At 44.8% G+C, this 16448-nt stretch overlaps 2 protein-coding genes across 2 annotated transcripts; both read left to right on the top strand.

Moving 5' to 3' along the window:
* Positions 1-1615: 1615 nt before the first annotated feature.
* On the top strand, positions 1616-2733 carry LOC103643202 (dihydroneopterin aldolase 1). The gene is made up of 2 exons (XM_008666352.4): positions 1616-2135; positions 2249-2733. The coding sequence occupies exons 1-2, from the start codon at positions 1924-1926 to the stop codon at positions 2442-2444; spliced, it is 408 nt and encodes a 135-aa protein (XP_008664574.1). The 5' UTR covers positions 1616-1923; the 3' UTR covers positions 2445-2733.
* An 8283-nt stretch (positions 2734-11016) lies between these two features.
* On the top strand, positions 11017-15312 carry LOC100383158 (putative protein S-acyltransferase 19). The gene is made up of 9 exons (NM_001175823.2): positions 11017-11197; positions 12040-12153; positions 12251-12655; positions 12771-12839; positions 12914-12985; positions 13083-13208; positions 13401-13481; positions 13563-13766; positions 13917-15312. The coding sequence occupies exons 1-9, from the start codon at positions 11153-11155 to the stop codon at positions 14847-14849; spliced, it is 2049 nt and encodes a 682-aa protein (NP_001169294.1). The 5' UTR covers positions 11017-11152; the 3' UTR covers positions 14850-15312.
* Positions 15313-16448: the final 1136 nt, after the last annotated feature.

Raw genomic sequence — 16448 nt, 5'->3', positions numbered from 1 at the left:
GCCAAGGAGCTCTTAGCACCTAGACTCCGGGGCGCCACATGGCTCCAAGTCCTCCGCGATGGCCTTGGCCAGGGAGACTTCGAGGGCGCCATGTAGGACCAAGGCCCCAATATTTTAGAGGGCTCTAAGTGTGCCACGCATCTGTACCATCCATGCTACGTACCTAGTGAAAGGAGTTAACGAGGGATAGAAGATGTAGAAAACAATAATCGACAGAATGGGCGCCGATGTAACAACTACATGCCCATCCCCTCATAACCAGGACCCAAAATTTTTGGGCATAGCTACAATGCATCATTGTGGCAACATGAGCAACGTAATCCACAACCTGCCATGTGTCCTATAATGGCATGGACAACTACACAACACAATACCACATTTCCTAGACTTCTAGGACGTATGCCCCGATGTGTATGACCCCTGATCATTCGGGATGTGCTCACAACTTCCCAAGTTTTCTATAGCAGCATGGAAGGTGAACATCTCCACCAACCACACCTCCAAGTACTCGTAAGGGTTGTACGAACTATACCTGCTAAGTGCATCCCCTTCGAAGCAGGACATGCGACTATAGGACCACATATTGATGTCAAATAGCGCAATCATCAACTATAAGATAGGACAGGTTATGGCTTGGCCCCACCTATCAGGTTGTAACCCTCTCTCCCTTGGTCTATAAAAGAGAGAGGGTGGCCTCAATGCAATGGGACATACAACTTCTGGGTGCATACAAACAAACACTTAACCATTTTAAGCAATTCATCTCCTCCAGAGTTGGCGTAGACAGTGGGTGGGCCATGGCATACTCTAAGCCAGCCCACCGGACCACTAGTCCACTGAGACCCAAGAAAAAATAATATATATTATATTATATTTGTATTCTAATTTATTGTTTCCTATGCTATTCTTATCTTTATATTCTGTATTGTGTACCAAATTATTATGAATTATACTAAATTATTTATGAAAAAAATTCTATGACATACCTCATAATAAAATCCTAGCTACACCACTAGCTAGAGAGTATTATGCTCTTGTGGCCGAAACCTCTCCAAATCCTTATGTAGCTAATGTCCGCTTTTCTGGACGCATGTTCAAGAGAGCATAATCGTTATTTGACAAAGCAAGAGCATTGTCTAACTTCTTCCACCAAGAGGAATAATTGGATCCATTTAGTGGCTCGAGTCTATTATTCATGCTAAGTGCAAAATCCAATCGAGAAGCTTTATAGTAAAGGGCACAACTAATATGCAAGCACACTAGATGCAAGCACGCAAGTAGACATTTTGATCCGTTAGATTTAGATCCAACGGTATGTTATATTTAGCACTTAAATCCTTCCATCACCACTTGATATAGTTTATAAAAAACCAATAACAAACCATAATTGCATTTACCGTTGGATACAGATCTAACAGGCTAAAAAGTCTGCTTACACGCTTGCACCTAGTAACTGTTTGCATATTAGTCGTTGCCTATAGTAAAATCAAAAGTTAATTAGAAATTAAATAAATTCATGAATAATTCACTGTTGGTTTAATTAAACATGCTCTTAAAATAAATATTAAAATAACTAAGCTATTCTAAATCACCGTTGGGCAAACATAGAATAAAATAATTAAACTTAGTAATCATGGCTATAATTTATATAGTAAGGAAATACAATATTTCGACCTCGACATATGCGACTATGCAAGTATGCATGTCTGAGTTTCGGTACAATAATGGCCAGCCCACTTCGCGCACACCCGTCTAGGCCGAAAATGCGGCCCAGATAGTCGGAGTGAAAACGCGTCGACCTCGATCGTCGGTCGATGGCCAGCAAAGCTCACCGTGGATCTTTTCCTTTGTTCCCTTTTTCTTTTCAGCCGCCACACCGCAGCTCCGGAACCGCTGCTGCCCGGCCCATTTTACCACCGATCCATGGCGGAGGATTCGGCGGCGGCGGCCACGTGGGGCGGCGGCGACAAGCTCATCCTGCGCGGCCTTCAGTTCCACGGCTTCCATGGCGTCCTGCGGGAGGAGAAGACGCTGGGGCAGAAGTTCGTCGTCGACATCGACGCCTGGATGGACCTCGCCGCCGCCGGCGAGTCCGACTGCATCGCTGACACCGTCAGCTACACCGATATCTACAGGTGAGCAGCAGCAGCTTATCCTTATAGCGGCTGGGGATTTGGGTTGACCATTTCGCAACATGTTTTTATCAGATCCCCTGACAACCAGTTTTGTTGTTTACCCGCCTCCCCAGCATTGCAAAGGATGTTGTCGAGGGCACGCCACGCAACCTCTTGGAGTCGGTAGCCCACTCGATCGCAGAGGCCACGCTGCTCAAGTTCCCTCAGGTCTCCGCAGTCCGGGTGAAGGTTGGCAAGCCTCACGTCGCGGTGCGAGGCGTTCTGGACTACCTGGGCGTGGAGATAACGAGGCAGAGAAAGAAAGAATGAGACGCTGTACAGTCTGATCGGAGATGAACAATTATTGTACCCACACCCACACTGCCGCCATAAACCACAATCCACACTTGTTGGCAACTTGGCATCAATGTTTCCTCCCTTCTCGAACACAACTTGTGGCATCACGTTTGATGAACAAAGACAGTTTGGCAGCTGGTTGACAGTGGTACAGACAGTCTGAGTCTGAAATGGGAATGGTATTTCCTGATTTCATGTATTTCCAGCTGGTTTTGCTCGGTTATTTCTATCACATATGGATTAGATGAGATTGAAAACAAAATATGAATTTTTTTGACTTGTTTAAGATTTAAATCCACTCAATTTTATCTAATCCACATGAATTGGAAGGAAAACGAGGAAGCCATTATGCCCCTGTTTGTTTCAGCTTTTTGCAGCTTCTGGCCACCAAAAGCTGCTGCGGACTGCCAAACGCGTCAGCTTTTCAGCCAGCTTCTATAAAATTCGTTTAGGTAAAAACTATTCAAAATCAACATAAATATATAATCGGTTGAGTTGTTGCAATAGTAGGAATCTGTCACTTTCTAGATCCTGAGCCCTATGAATATCTTTATCTTCCTCCGCACGTAATCCTAATAATACTCAGATTCTCTACACATCTAGATTCTCCCCACAGCTAGATTCTCGGAAAAGCTGGTCAGAAAAAAGCTGAACCAAATAGGCTTAGCTCGAATAAAGGTTTGTGTGCAATTCCCTGTGAAGCCTGCCATGGGATGGCATCAATTTGTACTGGTACGACTGTACGAGTGCATTACACAGTTAATGCACGCATTTCTTGGTACAGGATGTGTACTGATTGTGAAGTGTTTGTATGAACTGAACTGGCATTCAGGTCTCTAGTCACCTGGTCCACCGCGGTAAACGCGGCCCAAAATGCCCATTAGTTAACAGCACATTCATCTTTTTTGTTAAAAAAGCCATCCTAAACTACTGCCACCGTCCCCAGTAAAATTAAACTAGCAAAGTGCTAATACGTTGCTATAAATGATTTCACTTATAAATATAGAGCATGAAACATAAACATACGTGTCTTCTGACCAAACGTTGCTATATATGATTCCACTTATAAATATAGAGCATGAAACATAAACATACGTGTCTTCTGACCAAACGTTGCTATATATGATTCCACTTATAAATATAGAGCATGAAACATAAACATACGTGTTCTGTTGGTTAGGTGGTGCAAACAACTATGATTTGAATCCTTATTTATGTAAAGGTTTAAGTTTTTTATCGTTTAATTATGGGAGAGTATGAGAACGGTGGATGGAAACTAATGCTTTATATACTAGAGAATTCTAAATTTGCAAAAGTCAATTTTCATTCAAAAATTTCTGTCTACTCCAAAAAAAACGGATTCTGAAACTTTTATTTAAGAGTTTAACTATGTTTATAGAAAATAATACCAAATTTTACATATCTTAAACACTTTCATTACATAGATATAATGCATAGTCAATCTAACCATGGATAGAAGTAGGGATGACTACAGACACATTTTACCCGTGTGCTCGCGGGCAAAAACACTATAAAGTGCGGGTTTGGGTGTGAGTTTGTACTCGCGGGTACGTGTTGCACAGATCTGGGTGTCAATCACTGATGGTGTACCATCCGGCGGTGCCCTCTACGGCGGCGCAGACGGTCTGCGGCTCTGGACCAGATGGTCCGCGATGGCACATGTTCTTCTTCCTCCTCACCGCTACCTAGATCTCGCCCTTGGGGAGAGATCTTCGGGTGGTCCGGATCGGCAGGTCACCTGAGGCGTTCCCAGACGACGTAGAGTCACCCATAGACAATTTGTGAAGATAATGTAAGAGATGGGTGGATCTTGCCCCTCAAGGAAACTAGATCCTGGTGTCGTCTTGAGGTTGGTAGACCATCCAAGACGGATGTAGACGACGTAGAGTCGATTAGGGGTAGAGGTAGATATGTGAAAAACTACAATTAAAGTTACGTTACATCTACTCCTATGGCAGAAAAGGTAAATAAAATAGACTGGTTCGATTAGAATGTGTTCGGAGTTCTCAATCAGTCATACCCCTTCATATATATAGAGGGGTCTGGACCCGTTCCTAAACGATATACAAGAGATCCCACGTGATTAGATGGATAACCACACATGAGATAAATAATTAACCGCCCGAGTCAAACTGATCGCGGCGGCGGGACCGTCCACCACTTTTGGTGTTGAACAATACGGGTGTAGGTTTGATTTTCAACCCGACGAGATTTTTTTCTCACGGGTATGAAATTGTTATATCCGTGCACGCAAACCGGTGTACCCATAATAGATATATATATGTGTATGTATATGTATATATCAATATATGTGTGTATATATGCGTACCCGAGGGTTTGTGGCACCCGTGGGTCGCGGGTATAGGTACCGTATTATACCCATAACGTCATGGGAACGGGTACAAATGCGGGTTCTATATTAAACTCGCGGATGCTGGTTTGGAGCTTGCGTCAGGAGCGGCCGGTTTCCGCACGAAGGGCGTGAAGGCCTGCGTCCTGTGCACCGCTGCTATGACGGTTTATGAGCATGATCTGCTCAGTCGTGCAGATCATTGCGAAGTCTGTGTTGAGCATGATCTGCTCAGACGTGCTATCATCGCTGCTATGATGAAGGTGCTTCAATCGTGCAATCTTCGCAGGGCTGCAGAACATACTGATAACAAGTCAAGCTTGGTCCTCCAACACGACCCTATCCTGCTCTCTTTTTCAAGCACTCCGGTAATCTGGGATTCATCTTGCGACCCCATGTTGGACGAGGTGCGGGGTGCTGCACTGGCCCCTGTCCATGTTTCCATGGTTACAGCTGTGGTTGACAATGCTCCCCCACATTCTGAGTCCGGGCCTTCTAATGATGCTGGTGTTATTGCTATTGATGTTGCTGGTGCGGTGGAAGTTAAGGGGACAGGGATGTGCTTGCCTCTTTACTCTCCCTCGTACCATCGGCGGTCCTGCCCACCCCTCTGCCCCCTGTCAACAAAACTAAGCGTGCCTCGACTGTGAAAAAGATGGCAACACGTTCTAGTGCCAGAATCGCCAGCAAGCCTAAATCCAACCTCACAATGGAGGAGCAGACCACTGCTTTGCTGATGAAGCGCAGTGGCACTATTCCTGATCATGCTAAACCAAATGAACAAGATCATGCGAGGTTCAGAGCACAGTTTGTGGATCATCTGAATGTAGAAGCTGCTGCTGGCTATCAGTCACTTTTCATCTTGGTAGAGGAAGATTCAATTGACTCTGACCCGCTTGCGCCGTTAGCCGTCCTGGGGACGGTCTAATCTGATCGGTTGTGTACCTGTGTAATAATCTTTCCCTATGTGCCCCCCTCAGTACTTGCTTTTGTGATATCTTTACTTTTGGTGTGCCTTGCTTGGGCAAGGTGGTCAGCTTTGTTCGGCTGTTTGTGGTGGTCCCTGGTTTTCCGTTTGTTGTGTTGTGTTTGTTCTGGTTCTCATGGATGCACAAAACTGCTCAATCCTTAACTGGAACGTCCAGGTTTTAAATAACAGTGCCAGGAGGAAGGTGGTTTTAGATATGGCTAGGGATACGAGGTGCACTTGCCTGTTTACAAGAGACCAAACTGCAGCAGGTTGACAGCGCCGTGGTGTCCGAGACGCTTGGACCCGATTTCTTTCAGAATTTTGCTTTTCTCCCCGCAGATAGCACGAGGGGCGGCATTCTGCTAGCTGTGCATGCCAGTTACTTCCGGATCCTCTCGACAGCCTGTACAAGCAACATTATTTCTGCCTTGATTCAGTCCAACTGTGTACCTAGCGAGTGGTGGATTACTGTTGTTTATGGGCCGCAGCTCGACGCTCATAAGTTAGAGTTTTTGCATGAGCTTAGGCAGCTGGGTAGCATCTCCACAGAGAAGTGGTTAATTATTGGAGACTTCAATTTAATCATCAGTGCCGAGGACAAGAGCAACAACAATTTAAATAAGAGGTTAATGGGGGCCTTTAGATCTGTGTTGAATGATCTAGAACTGAAGGAGCTGCCCCTAAGAGGGAGGAGGTTTACTTGGACTAATTCTAGGACTCACACTAGAATCGACAGAGCTTTCTGCTCTAATGACTGGGACCTCATGTTCCCTAGCTGCTCCGTTCAGGCTCTATCCTCCTTAGTATCTGATCACTGTCCACTGTTTTTATCTGGTGACACCTTGAGGCGCCCATACAAGGGATTCTGTTTTGAATCTTTTTGGCCAAAGCTTAGTGGCTACAGCAATGTGGTGGAAAATGCGTGGAACAGGCAGCTCACAATTTTTAATCCTTTCTTAAGATTGCACACAAAGCTGCAGAGGACTGCTAAAGCGCTCAGGAAGTGGTCCAAGGCTCTTATTGGGAATAATAAATTACTGATGCTTGCGGCTAAGCAACTGATTTGGATTTTTGATGTGGTCCAAGATTATAGACCCCTAAGCAACCTTGAGCTTACGTTACATAAGCAACTCAAAAACAAATTTTTGGGACTCGCAGCGGTAGAAAAACTCAGGGCGCGACAAGCGTCCAGGTTGACAATGATCAAAGCAGCCCACACAAATTCTAGGCTATTCTTTCTCAGAATAAATGGCAGGCGCAGGAGGAATTTCATTCAGCATTTTGTAACTGAGACAGGGAATGTTTACTCTCAGGAAGATAAAGCGCAGCTCGCTTTCAATCATTATAGCAATTTATTGGGCACTTCTCCTGTGCGGGCGAACTCTTTGAACTGGGAATTTCTTGGGCTACAGGCTGCTGACCTTTCCCACTTGGAGGCTCCTTTTGATGAAGAGGAAGTTCTAGCAGCGATAAATGATCTTCATGCTGAGAAGGCGCCTGGACCAGACGACTTTATTGGAGTGTTTTTTCGGTCTGCTTGGGCAATTGTCAAAGAGGATTTATTGCTGGCTGTGAATTATTTCTATCATATGCATGACCAACACTTCAACAAACTTAACTCTACACATATTTGTCTGATCCCGAAGAACAGCGAGGCAGCACTTATTTCTGACTTCAGACCCATCAGCCTCACACACAGCATAGCAAAGATAATTTCCAAAGTGTTGGCTAACCGCCTGGCACCCTGTCTTGATCAGCTAGTATCCAGAAGCCAGAGTGCTTTCATCCGGAAGCGGAGCATACATGATAATTTCCTGTTCACGCAAAATTTAATTAAAGAGCTGAATAGAGCAAAAATCCCTACTTTGTTCCTGAAATTGGATATTGCTAAGGCCTTTGACAGTGTGAGATGGGACTACCTTCTTGAGGTCCTGCATCATTTGGGGTTTGGAAATAGATGGAAAGCTTGGGTGTCCATCCTGCTCAGATCAGCTAGCTCTGCAGTAATGATTAATGGAGTCAGAGGGAATTTCTTCAACCATGGAAGGGGCTTGAGGCAGGGGGACCCGTTGTCTCCCTTGTTGTTCATTCTTGCCATCGACCCTGTTCAGAGGCTGTTTGACATTGCTTCTCGGGAGGGTCTGCTCAGCCCTATTCTTCACCGTTCTGCTAGATTGAGAGTCAGCCTCTATGCTGATGATGTCGCCATATTCATCAACCCGATCAGAGAAGAAGTTCAAATCACTAATCAGATCCTAGCAGCTTTTAGTGAAGCCTCAGGTTTATCTGTCAATCTGAGTAAATGTGTTGTCTATCCTATCCGCTGCGACTCGCTGCAGCTAGAGCATATCATGCAGCCTTTCCCGTGTGCCATCAAAGCTTTTCCGTGCAAGTACCTTGGGCTGCCTTTAACTTGCCGACCATTGCGTCGAGTGGATTTCCAGCCGCTGTTTGACAAATTGGCTGGTAAATTATCGGCATGGAAAGGGAAGCTGCTTGATAAAGCTGGAAGACTGACTCTGGTAAATTCAGTGCTCACGGTTGTCCCGGTGCATTTTTTGACAGTTTTCCCTTTGAAGAAGTGGGCCATTAAGAATATCGATAAAATTAGGAGGTCTTTCCTTTGGAGAGGTGCTGAAAATGCTAATGGTGGGCACTGTCTAGTGAATTGGACCAAGTCTGCCAGACCGAAATCCTTGGGTGGCCTTGGCATCTTGGATCTAGAGTGTTTCAGCCGTGCTTTGCGCCTCAGGTGGCTTTGGCTCAACTGCACTGATTCTAATAGGCCGTGGGCTGGTTCTCAGATACCCTGTGATAAAATAGATGCAGCTTTGTTCCGGGTATCAACATCTGTAACGGTTGGCAACGGACTGAAGACAAGTTTTTGGCTTGACGCTTGGCTCTCAGGCAAAGCTCCGATTGACATTGCACCTAGCTTGTACCCCCTGGCATGGCACAAAAATAGATCGGTGGCTGAACAATTGGTTAACCTCAATTGGACGAGAGGTCTCTGGAGAATGGAAAATGTTCAACAGATGGCTGAATTCATACAATTGTGGAACCATATTGAGGGGGTGCAGCTCAATGACCAGGAAGATTGCATTCGGTGGATATGGACCGAGAATGGAGTGTACTCTTCCAAATCAGCTTATCTTGCACAATTCAAGGGCTCTTACAGTGCTTTCAAAGCAAAATCTATCTGGAAGGCGCACGCCGAAGGGAAACATAAGTTCTTTGTGTGGCTGCTCATTCAAGCAATGATCCTCACAGCAGATAAACTAAGTCAAAGAAATTGGCCATGCAATCCTCTGTGTGTCCTTTGCGATCAAGAGCCGGAGACTGCGATTCACCTTTGTCTCAAGTGCCCTTTTGCTTTGGAAGTGTGGGAGTTAGTCAGGTCGTGGACCAATAATCTGATCATGCCGCCCAGCTCAGATATTCAGAGCTTCGATTCGTGGTGGGCTGTTGTGCTCCAAAACAAATCGAAAGAAGATCAACTCACTGTTTCGGGTTTGCTTATGTACTTCACCTGGAATATTTGGAAGGAGCAGAATCGGCGTATTTTTGAGGGCAAGCAAGCATCGACACAAGTGGTCTTTCATCTGGCCAAACAAGAAATGGCGTTGAGACGAGCTGCAGTTGGGCATCCATGTGTAGTGTAATGTCTTCTCTTTTTTGGATTGTGTTTGAGTGTTTTTCGTTATAAGTAATAGCAACTTTTTAAGACTCTTGTTTCCCTTCTTTCCTTAAATGAAATAGCAGAGCTCCTGCACTAAGTTTTCAAAAAAAAAACCTTGTATCCGCCGGTTTCAAACTCGTCACCATCACTAGATAGAAGACGTGGCTAGTTGGGGCTTTGCATTGCAACCGCCAAGTGCCAATGCAACGTCACTGTTGATTGGTTGCCGCCTTTCAACTCCTCCCTGATCATCATTCAATTAACATACACATACTCAACTGAACTATTCTCCCAATTGGATTATTATATTATTGGGTTCTCTGAGTCTTGATCAATCCGGTGGTTCAAGATGAGGTTATTGCTAATTGTTTTATGCGTTCGGAGGAGCATGATTCCCTGCATGCTTTATGCTCAAGCAACATTATTGTATCTGTGTGTGGTCCGTCCGTGTCCATGCATTTTGAGCATACATAGGACTAATTTAGTGACTAGAGATCACAGAAGGATTGAAGGAGATTGAGGGGAAATAAACTCAATGCCCTCTAATCCCTCGTGATCCCTTTGTCACCAAATCAAACCATATTACTCTTCAACTTTAGAGCCTGGCATATCTTAGGCTCTAGGTTTTTTTTCTAAAAAAAAGTCAGAGTCTCGCTAAACATTTTTTAAACAGTTTACTGTAAAAAGCGTCTAAAAACTAGAGTTATTTTTGTACTACGAGAAAAAAATCACAAGCTCTAGATCTAGCACTTTAAAACACTAAAATGACTCTGACTCTTGATATACCAACGGTCATGCCGGGGCTAGCCCGCCTCGGGCATGGCTAGACCCGACACGAGGGGTGATGTGGTCTAGTCCTGGCACAATTATTCTCACACGAGTCGTGTCGGGTAAGGACTAGGCCAGTAAACAAAAACACTTCAAAATTCAGAATTTAAAGATAATATTCAAATCCATTTTAGATTCAATTAAATATATTTATAATTTTAGATACATACTTAAACAAAAAAGTTTCAAATACACATATAAACGCATATCACAATTCAGAATACTCTTATATAATAACAGAATTATCAGTATTATAATTAAAAACAGACTGACTATTAGCCTGTTACCGAATAAGTCCTTTAAGCAGGTGGTTACCGGGGCGGGCCAGACGGTCGGCCCAAACACGACACGACTACTGCCGGGTCACAACTGTGCCGGGTCATAGGTCTACTGTCGGACCAGCCTATTTAGACATGTATAACTCTTGGATAAGTCATTTATATCAAACTATTTGCGAAATGGTTTCAGTTATATAAAAAACTGTTTTTAGAAAATCCTAGAGATAAATCTGTTTTTTTTTTTTTTGGTACTGCGAAACGGACCCCTTCACGGGCCTGCTTTCCCTTGCCACCATTGTCGCACAATCGCACTAGAGAGTCTTCACCAATCCCCAACTAACCGGCACCAAAACAGCAACGGAAATGGGTTGAAAGCCCTGCCCAGTGAGAGAGAGCCTATTGACTTCAACCACTACTCCCGAGAAAGCAGGGCAAAGCGTTTGTGCCGTGCCGTGGCCTTGTGGGAAGAGAAAGAAAGGGAGAGAAAGACAGGACTGGAGAAGGTGAGTGAGAGGGAGGCGCGCAGCGGCAGCGGCGGCGGCGGCGTCGCCGTCCATGGCGAGGAAGCACGGATGGCAGCTCCCCGCGCACACGCTCCAGGTGCGGTCTCGGTGCCTTTCCTCTCCGCTTCCGATCGTCGCGAATCACTCACCGGCTGCCACCGCCACCGCCTCCTACTTCGATTCCTTTTTACCTGCGGAGTAGTTTCGGGATCGTTTCGTTCCGGTATGTGCTAGGAGGAAGAGATGTGTGACATCAACATTGGGTGCAATGCAGTACCCGCGAGTCCGCGACGCGGCAACGGTGCTCCGGCCTGCTGCAAATTCTTGTTTTTCTTTCTTCGCCCTTGTACAACCTACGTCTTACACTGTGAACCCATTGATCAGTACCGGGACTTGGTTTCCTTCTCAAAGCCCGAAACACCTGCAGACCCACTGAGTACGTTTGGCTTCATCATGTTGTTCGTTTGACGATTAAACCTGCCCTCTCATGGCCCGGGTCATGTTCTATTTTACCCTGTCGATAGTGAATCTTCTTCTTTTTATATATATTCCACAGATATGAAAACATGCTGCTCTAGTGGATATTGACTGATTCCTAAAAGGTTGATCCTGTTAATATCACTATTTTTTCAATACTTGATTGGATTAAACGAAGATATTCTCGATACTGCGTTTGGGCTAGTACCGCTGACAAAATTTCAGACTACCAATGAAATTACCAACTTAGGGTCCAAAGGCATTGTAACCAACGTATAAAGGTTTCGGTATGCACCTTTTGTTTTTCAACATTACATATTAATATATTATATTCCCAAGCCACCCTTTTGCTTCAGATCATCATCCTCTGATGATAAAACACAGACTTATCCAAGCCATGCTGTTTTTTCCCTCCTTTTCTATTTTGTGGAATGACAGTTCTCTTAATATCTCATGGAACAGATCATTGCGGTTACGGTTTTCTTCCTTCTGGTGATTGCTTTTTATGCATTCTTCGCAATGTTTCTAGGGAAGCAAGTCCTAGAGTATGTTGTGATCGGTGTCTACACTGCCGTGGTGAGCCTGCCAAACCGCACCTGCATTGTATTTCTCTGTCGTTATTTGAAGCAATTTATGTCTTCATCATAATTTCTACCTGTATGTGTTCGGTCAGGTGTTTTCTGTCGCCATGCTTTACATCCGCTGCACTAGTATAAACCCTGCTGATCCTGGAATCATGTCAAAGTTCGACAATGTCCTCATCGATGCACCTGGAAGTGCTGCCAACATACAGGGCACGGATTTGCCAGTGAAAGCTGGTATTGGCGCTGGAACAATCTCCCCATCGGCAACATCTACTTGTAGGAACTCTGTAGATGGGCATTCTAACGCTGGTGCTTTAGCTGCTGGAGACACAAATCTGGATTTAAGGTCTCAGCCGCCAACAAGTCCATGGAGCTGCTTACTTGGAGGGCTTGTTTGTTTTTTGTTTGTGAAGGAGGATTGTAGGAAATACGATGATTCAGAGAATCAAGTTGATGGGGAAGGAGCCTTGTTCTGCACGTTATGTGACGCCGAGGTACGTTCTGTTCAACGTTGCAACCATGTAGCATATTTTTTTCCTAAGTCAGCAGGTTATATCCTGTCTTAACTTGTGTTGTCATCACTTCCAATTAAGAAAGATGATTTTTCAGGTTCGCAAATTCAGTAAACACTGCAGAAGTTGTGACAAGTGTGTGGATGGATTTGATCATCACTGTCGGGTATTTCTTACATAGGAACTGTACTTTCCTTCAGTTTTTAAATTATTCATATCTTATGTTTGCATCATCGGCAGTGGCTAAATAACTGTGTTGGACGGAAGAACTATTTCACGTTTCTTGCTCTGATGGCTACCAGTCTTCTCTGGGTGTGTAAAGTGACCTTACACAATCTCCATTCTACATGCACCATGTTTTATTTAATTCAAGTATCTGCTAAACTGTTTATGATTTTCTGTATCACAGCTTGCTATCGAAATTGGAGTAGGCATCGGTGTTCTTGTTATATGCTTTGCCAACAAGAATTCAGAGAGAATTATTCAAGACAGGCTTGGGAATGGTTTGCCTCGGCCTGCCTTTGCTACCATTGTAGTAAGTTGTGGCAGAAATCGTCACTACTTTATAGCACAATTTTGATTTTACTACAAAATCATCACATGTGGTGACTGGATTTCTAGAACTGCCTACTATAAAGATATGACAGTGTCACTGTTTCCCATTTGCATGTCTTCATTAGATCAAGGCTTTGTGATTAAGTGGATTAATATAAATTTTTATGTGCAGGCGTTTTTTACTCTTCTTTCTCTAGTCGCTTGCATACCTTTAGGGGAGCTTTTCTTCTTCCACATGATCTTAATCAGAAAGGTTTGCTTCCATTTGTATAAGTACAATATGTACCATAAGGCATGTTTTTTTACTATATTTGCTTCCATTTGTTTTTCTTAGGGGATCACAACTTATGAATATGTCGTTGCAATGAGAGCTATGAGTGAAACACCTCAAGAGGAGGAAGAGCACGAGGAGGAGGAGGGGGTAAACATTGTTTATTCCCCAACAAATTCAGCCACCACTGCGTTCAGTGGTGCTAGTTCACTCAGTCTTCACTACAAGGGCTCATGGTGCACACCTCCAAGGATTTTTGTTGATCAGGTAATTTGAAATAGTTAGCAGACCGCTCTGAAACTTTGGGGCCTGCTACTGTATTCTTTGAAAGTCCAGTAACAATCTGCAAAGTAGAAATGGTATGTACCACTATATAATTTTTTTTTCAATGTCTCTGCACTTCCAACCTTGAAACAGGATGAAGTGATCCCGCATTTGGAGCCAGGGATGGTGCCTTCAACCATCGATCCTGATGCTGTTGGACGCGCCGAAAGAGCCAACAAAGCCAAGAAGCAGGTCAAAATCAGTGCCTGGAAGCTTGCAAAGCTGGACAGCAATGAGGCGATGAAGGCCGCTGCTAAAGTCCGGGCATCATCGTCTGTCCTCCGGCCTATTGATTCCCGCCGGGTTCCAGGTGCTAGCCCTGGCTCCAGTGGCAATGCCAGCATGAGAAGCAGCATGAGTGCCGGTTACAGCGCCAGTGGCACCAAGGAAAGGGGGGCTGGTATGCTTCAGAGTCCCTCGTATCCTCAGAGCCCTGCAAGCCAGGACGACTACGAGTCGGGCACGCAGAGTGGTAGCAGCAGGACCAGCCCGGTGCACATTCACAGACCCGCCGCACCGCACGCTCAGATCAACGTGCCACTGCCACCTCGTGTGCCCCAAGCACCTCCAAGGCCTGCGCCGGCGTTGGCACCGAGGCCGCCTGTTCCAGCCACGCAGATGTCCAAGCCAACGTTCCAGTCGGCAACATCTTATGTCCGTGAGAACCGGAAAGTATCGGTTGTTTGGGATCAAGAGGCTGCTAGGTACGTGTCCGTGGCACCGGCGCCCACAAGGCCAGTAACTGGCAACCATGGAAGAACTCTCGCATCCATGAATCCTTCGTCCTCAGCGTTGCCATCTGGACAGCCGTCCGAGAGGTTGGCATACACTGGGCAGTCGATATTCTTTGGTGGACCGCTTCTGGGTGCTGCTGCTGCTGACCCTCGGAGGAATGAAGCTGTCGCGGGAGTGCCGCCGGAGACAAGGAGGAACGATGGCACTGGGGGAGAGAGGAGACGAACTGCGGAGTCCTTCCCGGTGTTTGCTCCAGGATCCCTTGAGAAGAACCCGCCATCCAACAGGTGATCTCGTGGCGGTATGGCACCACCTTTTCTGACCATCGTGACCAAGACAATGGGACGATCGTTACTCAACAAGGAGCCCTGGAGAGTCCAAGGGTGATTACTGTGAGTTCATCGGCGATCGTCACCAATTCCACACGCAGAGAAGGCGTCACAGGGACATGCTACAAGTCTGAAATGGGGGCATCCTAGTACTGAGCCTGAACCCGAGGTTGAGGGATGTGAGTGTCTGAGTGACAAATGAACCGTGCAGGTGTCAAGAAAGCTGAAACAGGGAGGACACACACAAGGCGTGAGTGACTGATTGGGGTGTAAATGTTTTGCTCGTTTCGTTGGAGTAACTTTTGGGTTAGACGTGTGTTTTGTAGAGACAATATAAGTTAGGTCAAGACAATGGCTATTGATTAGGTGTATATGGATTTCATGTCTCTATTGATGGTATTCAATTTCGATTTTCAAAGGATGAACGAGAAGCTTAAAGATCGGTTAGTTCTAAGTGCCAATAACGTTGATGAACGTATAGAGTGACAATACCTTTATTTTTCCTTTGGCTATACTATAAAAAGGAGCACAGTTTGATCCATGTAAGTCTAATAATGAGTGGTGATACACAATTATGAAATCTAAGTACTAGATAGCTTTATGGAAGCCCAAGATATGTTTGAAAACCAACCCAACTCAAAAGAGTATTTGAAACATATGAGTTGGTGGAGTTGTAGGATTGTCAATTCTTTAGTACCTCGATGATATCATACTTTTCATGGGTCACGATCCTAACAAAGCTCGCAACATGAAGCTACTTCTTTATGCGTTGGACAAGCATCATATCTCAAGATTAATTTTCACAAGACTGGGTTTAATGCTTTGGGGGAGTGCAAGATTATGTAGTTCACTACAGGAATTGATTTGGATGCAATGTTGTTAATTCTCCAATTAATTACATAGGCATTACCATTCATTTTAACAAACTTAGGAATGGAGATTGCAAGAAAGTGGAGGAGCACTTTGAGAAAAGACTTAGGGCTGATTTGGTGACCAGGGATCACGGGGGATTAGAGGGATTGAGGAGGAAATTAGTTTATTTCCCCCTCAATCCCCTCCCTTGTCACCAAATCAACTCTTAGTAGGTGGTAAGGGAAGCATCTATCTGTCAGAGGGCGCCTAATTTTAATCAATTCGGTTCTTAACAACCTTCCGATGTATATGATAATCGTTTTTCATTGCCTAAGGAAATTCTTAAGAAGATAGACTATCTTTGCTCTAGATTTTGCTGGCAAGAAGATGAGAAAAAAAATAAATATACACTTGCTAAGTGGAACATCATGTGCTTGCCTAAAGACCAAGGTGGACTTGGTATTCAGAATCTAAACATCAAGAACATTGCACTCCTTAACAAGTGGTTGTACAAACTACTCACCTCTGATGGTATCCGACAAAAAATGCTTTGGAACAAATATCTAGGCTCAAAACCTTTAGTTCAGGTAGATTGGAAGACTGGGACTCCCACTTTTAGGTTTGCCTCGTGAGAGTTAAGCAAGACTTTTTCGCTTTGGGGCCTCCAGTGTAAAAGATGGATAGCTGATATATTTTTGCGAAGATTCTT

The sequence above is a fragment of the Zea mays genome, chromosome 1 (genome assembly GCF_902167145.1).
Source record: "Zea mays cultivar B73 chromosome 1, Zm-B73-REFERENCE-NAM-5.0, whole genome shotgun sequence".
In the NCBI taxonomy this organism is placed as follows: Eukaryota; Viridiplantae; Streptophyta; class Magnoliopsida; order Poales; family Poaceae; genus Zea; species Zea mays.
This window is presented reverse-complemented; position numbering and strand designations above follow the sequence as displayed.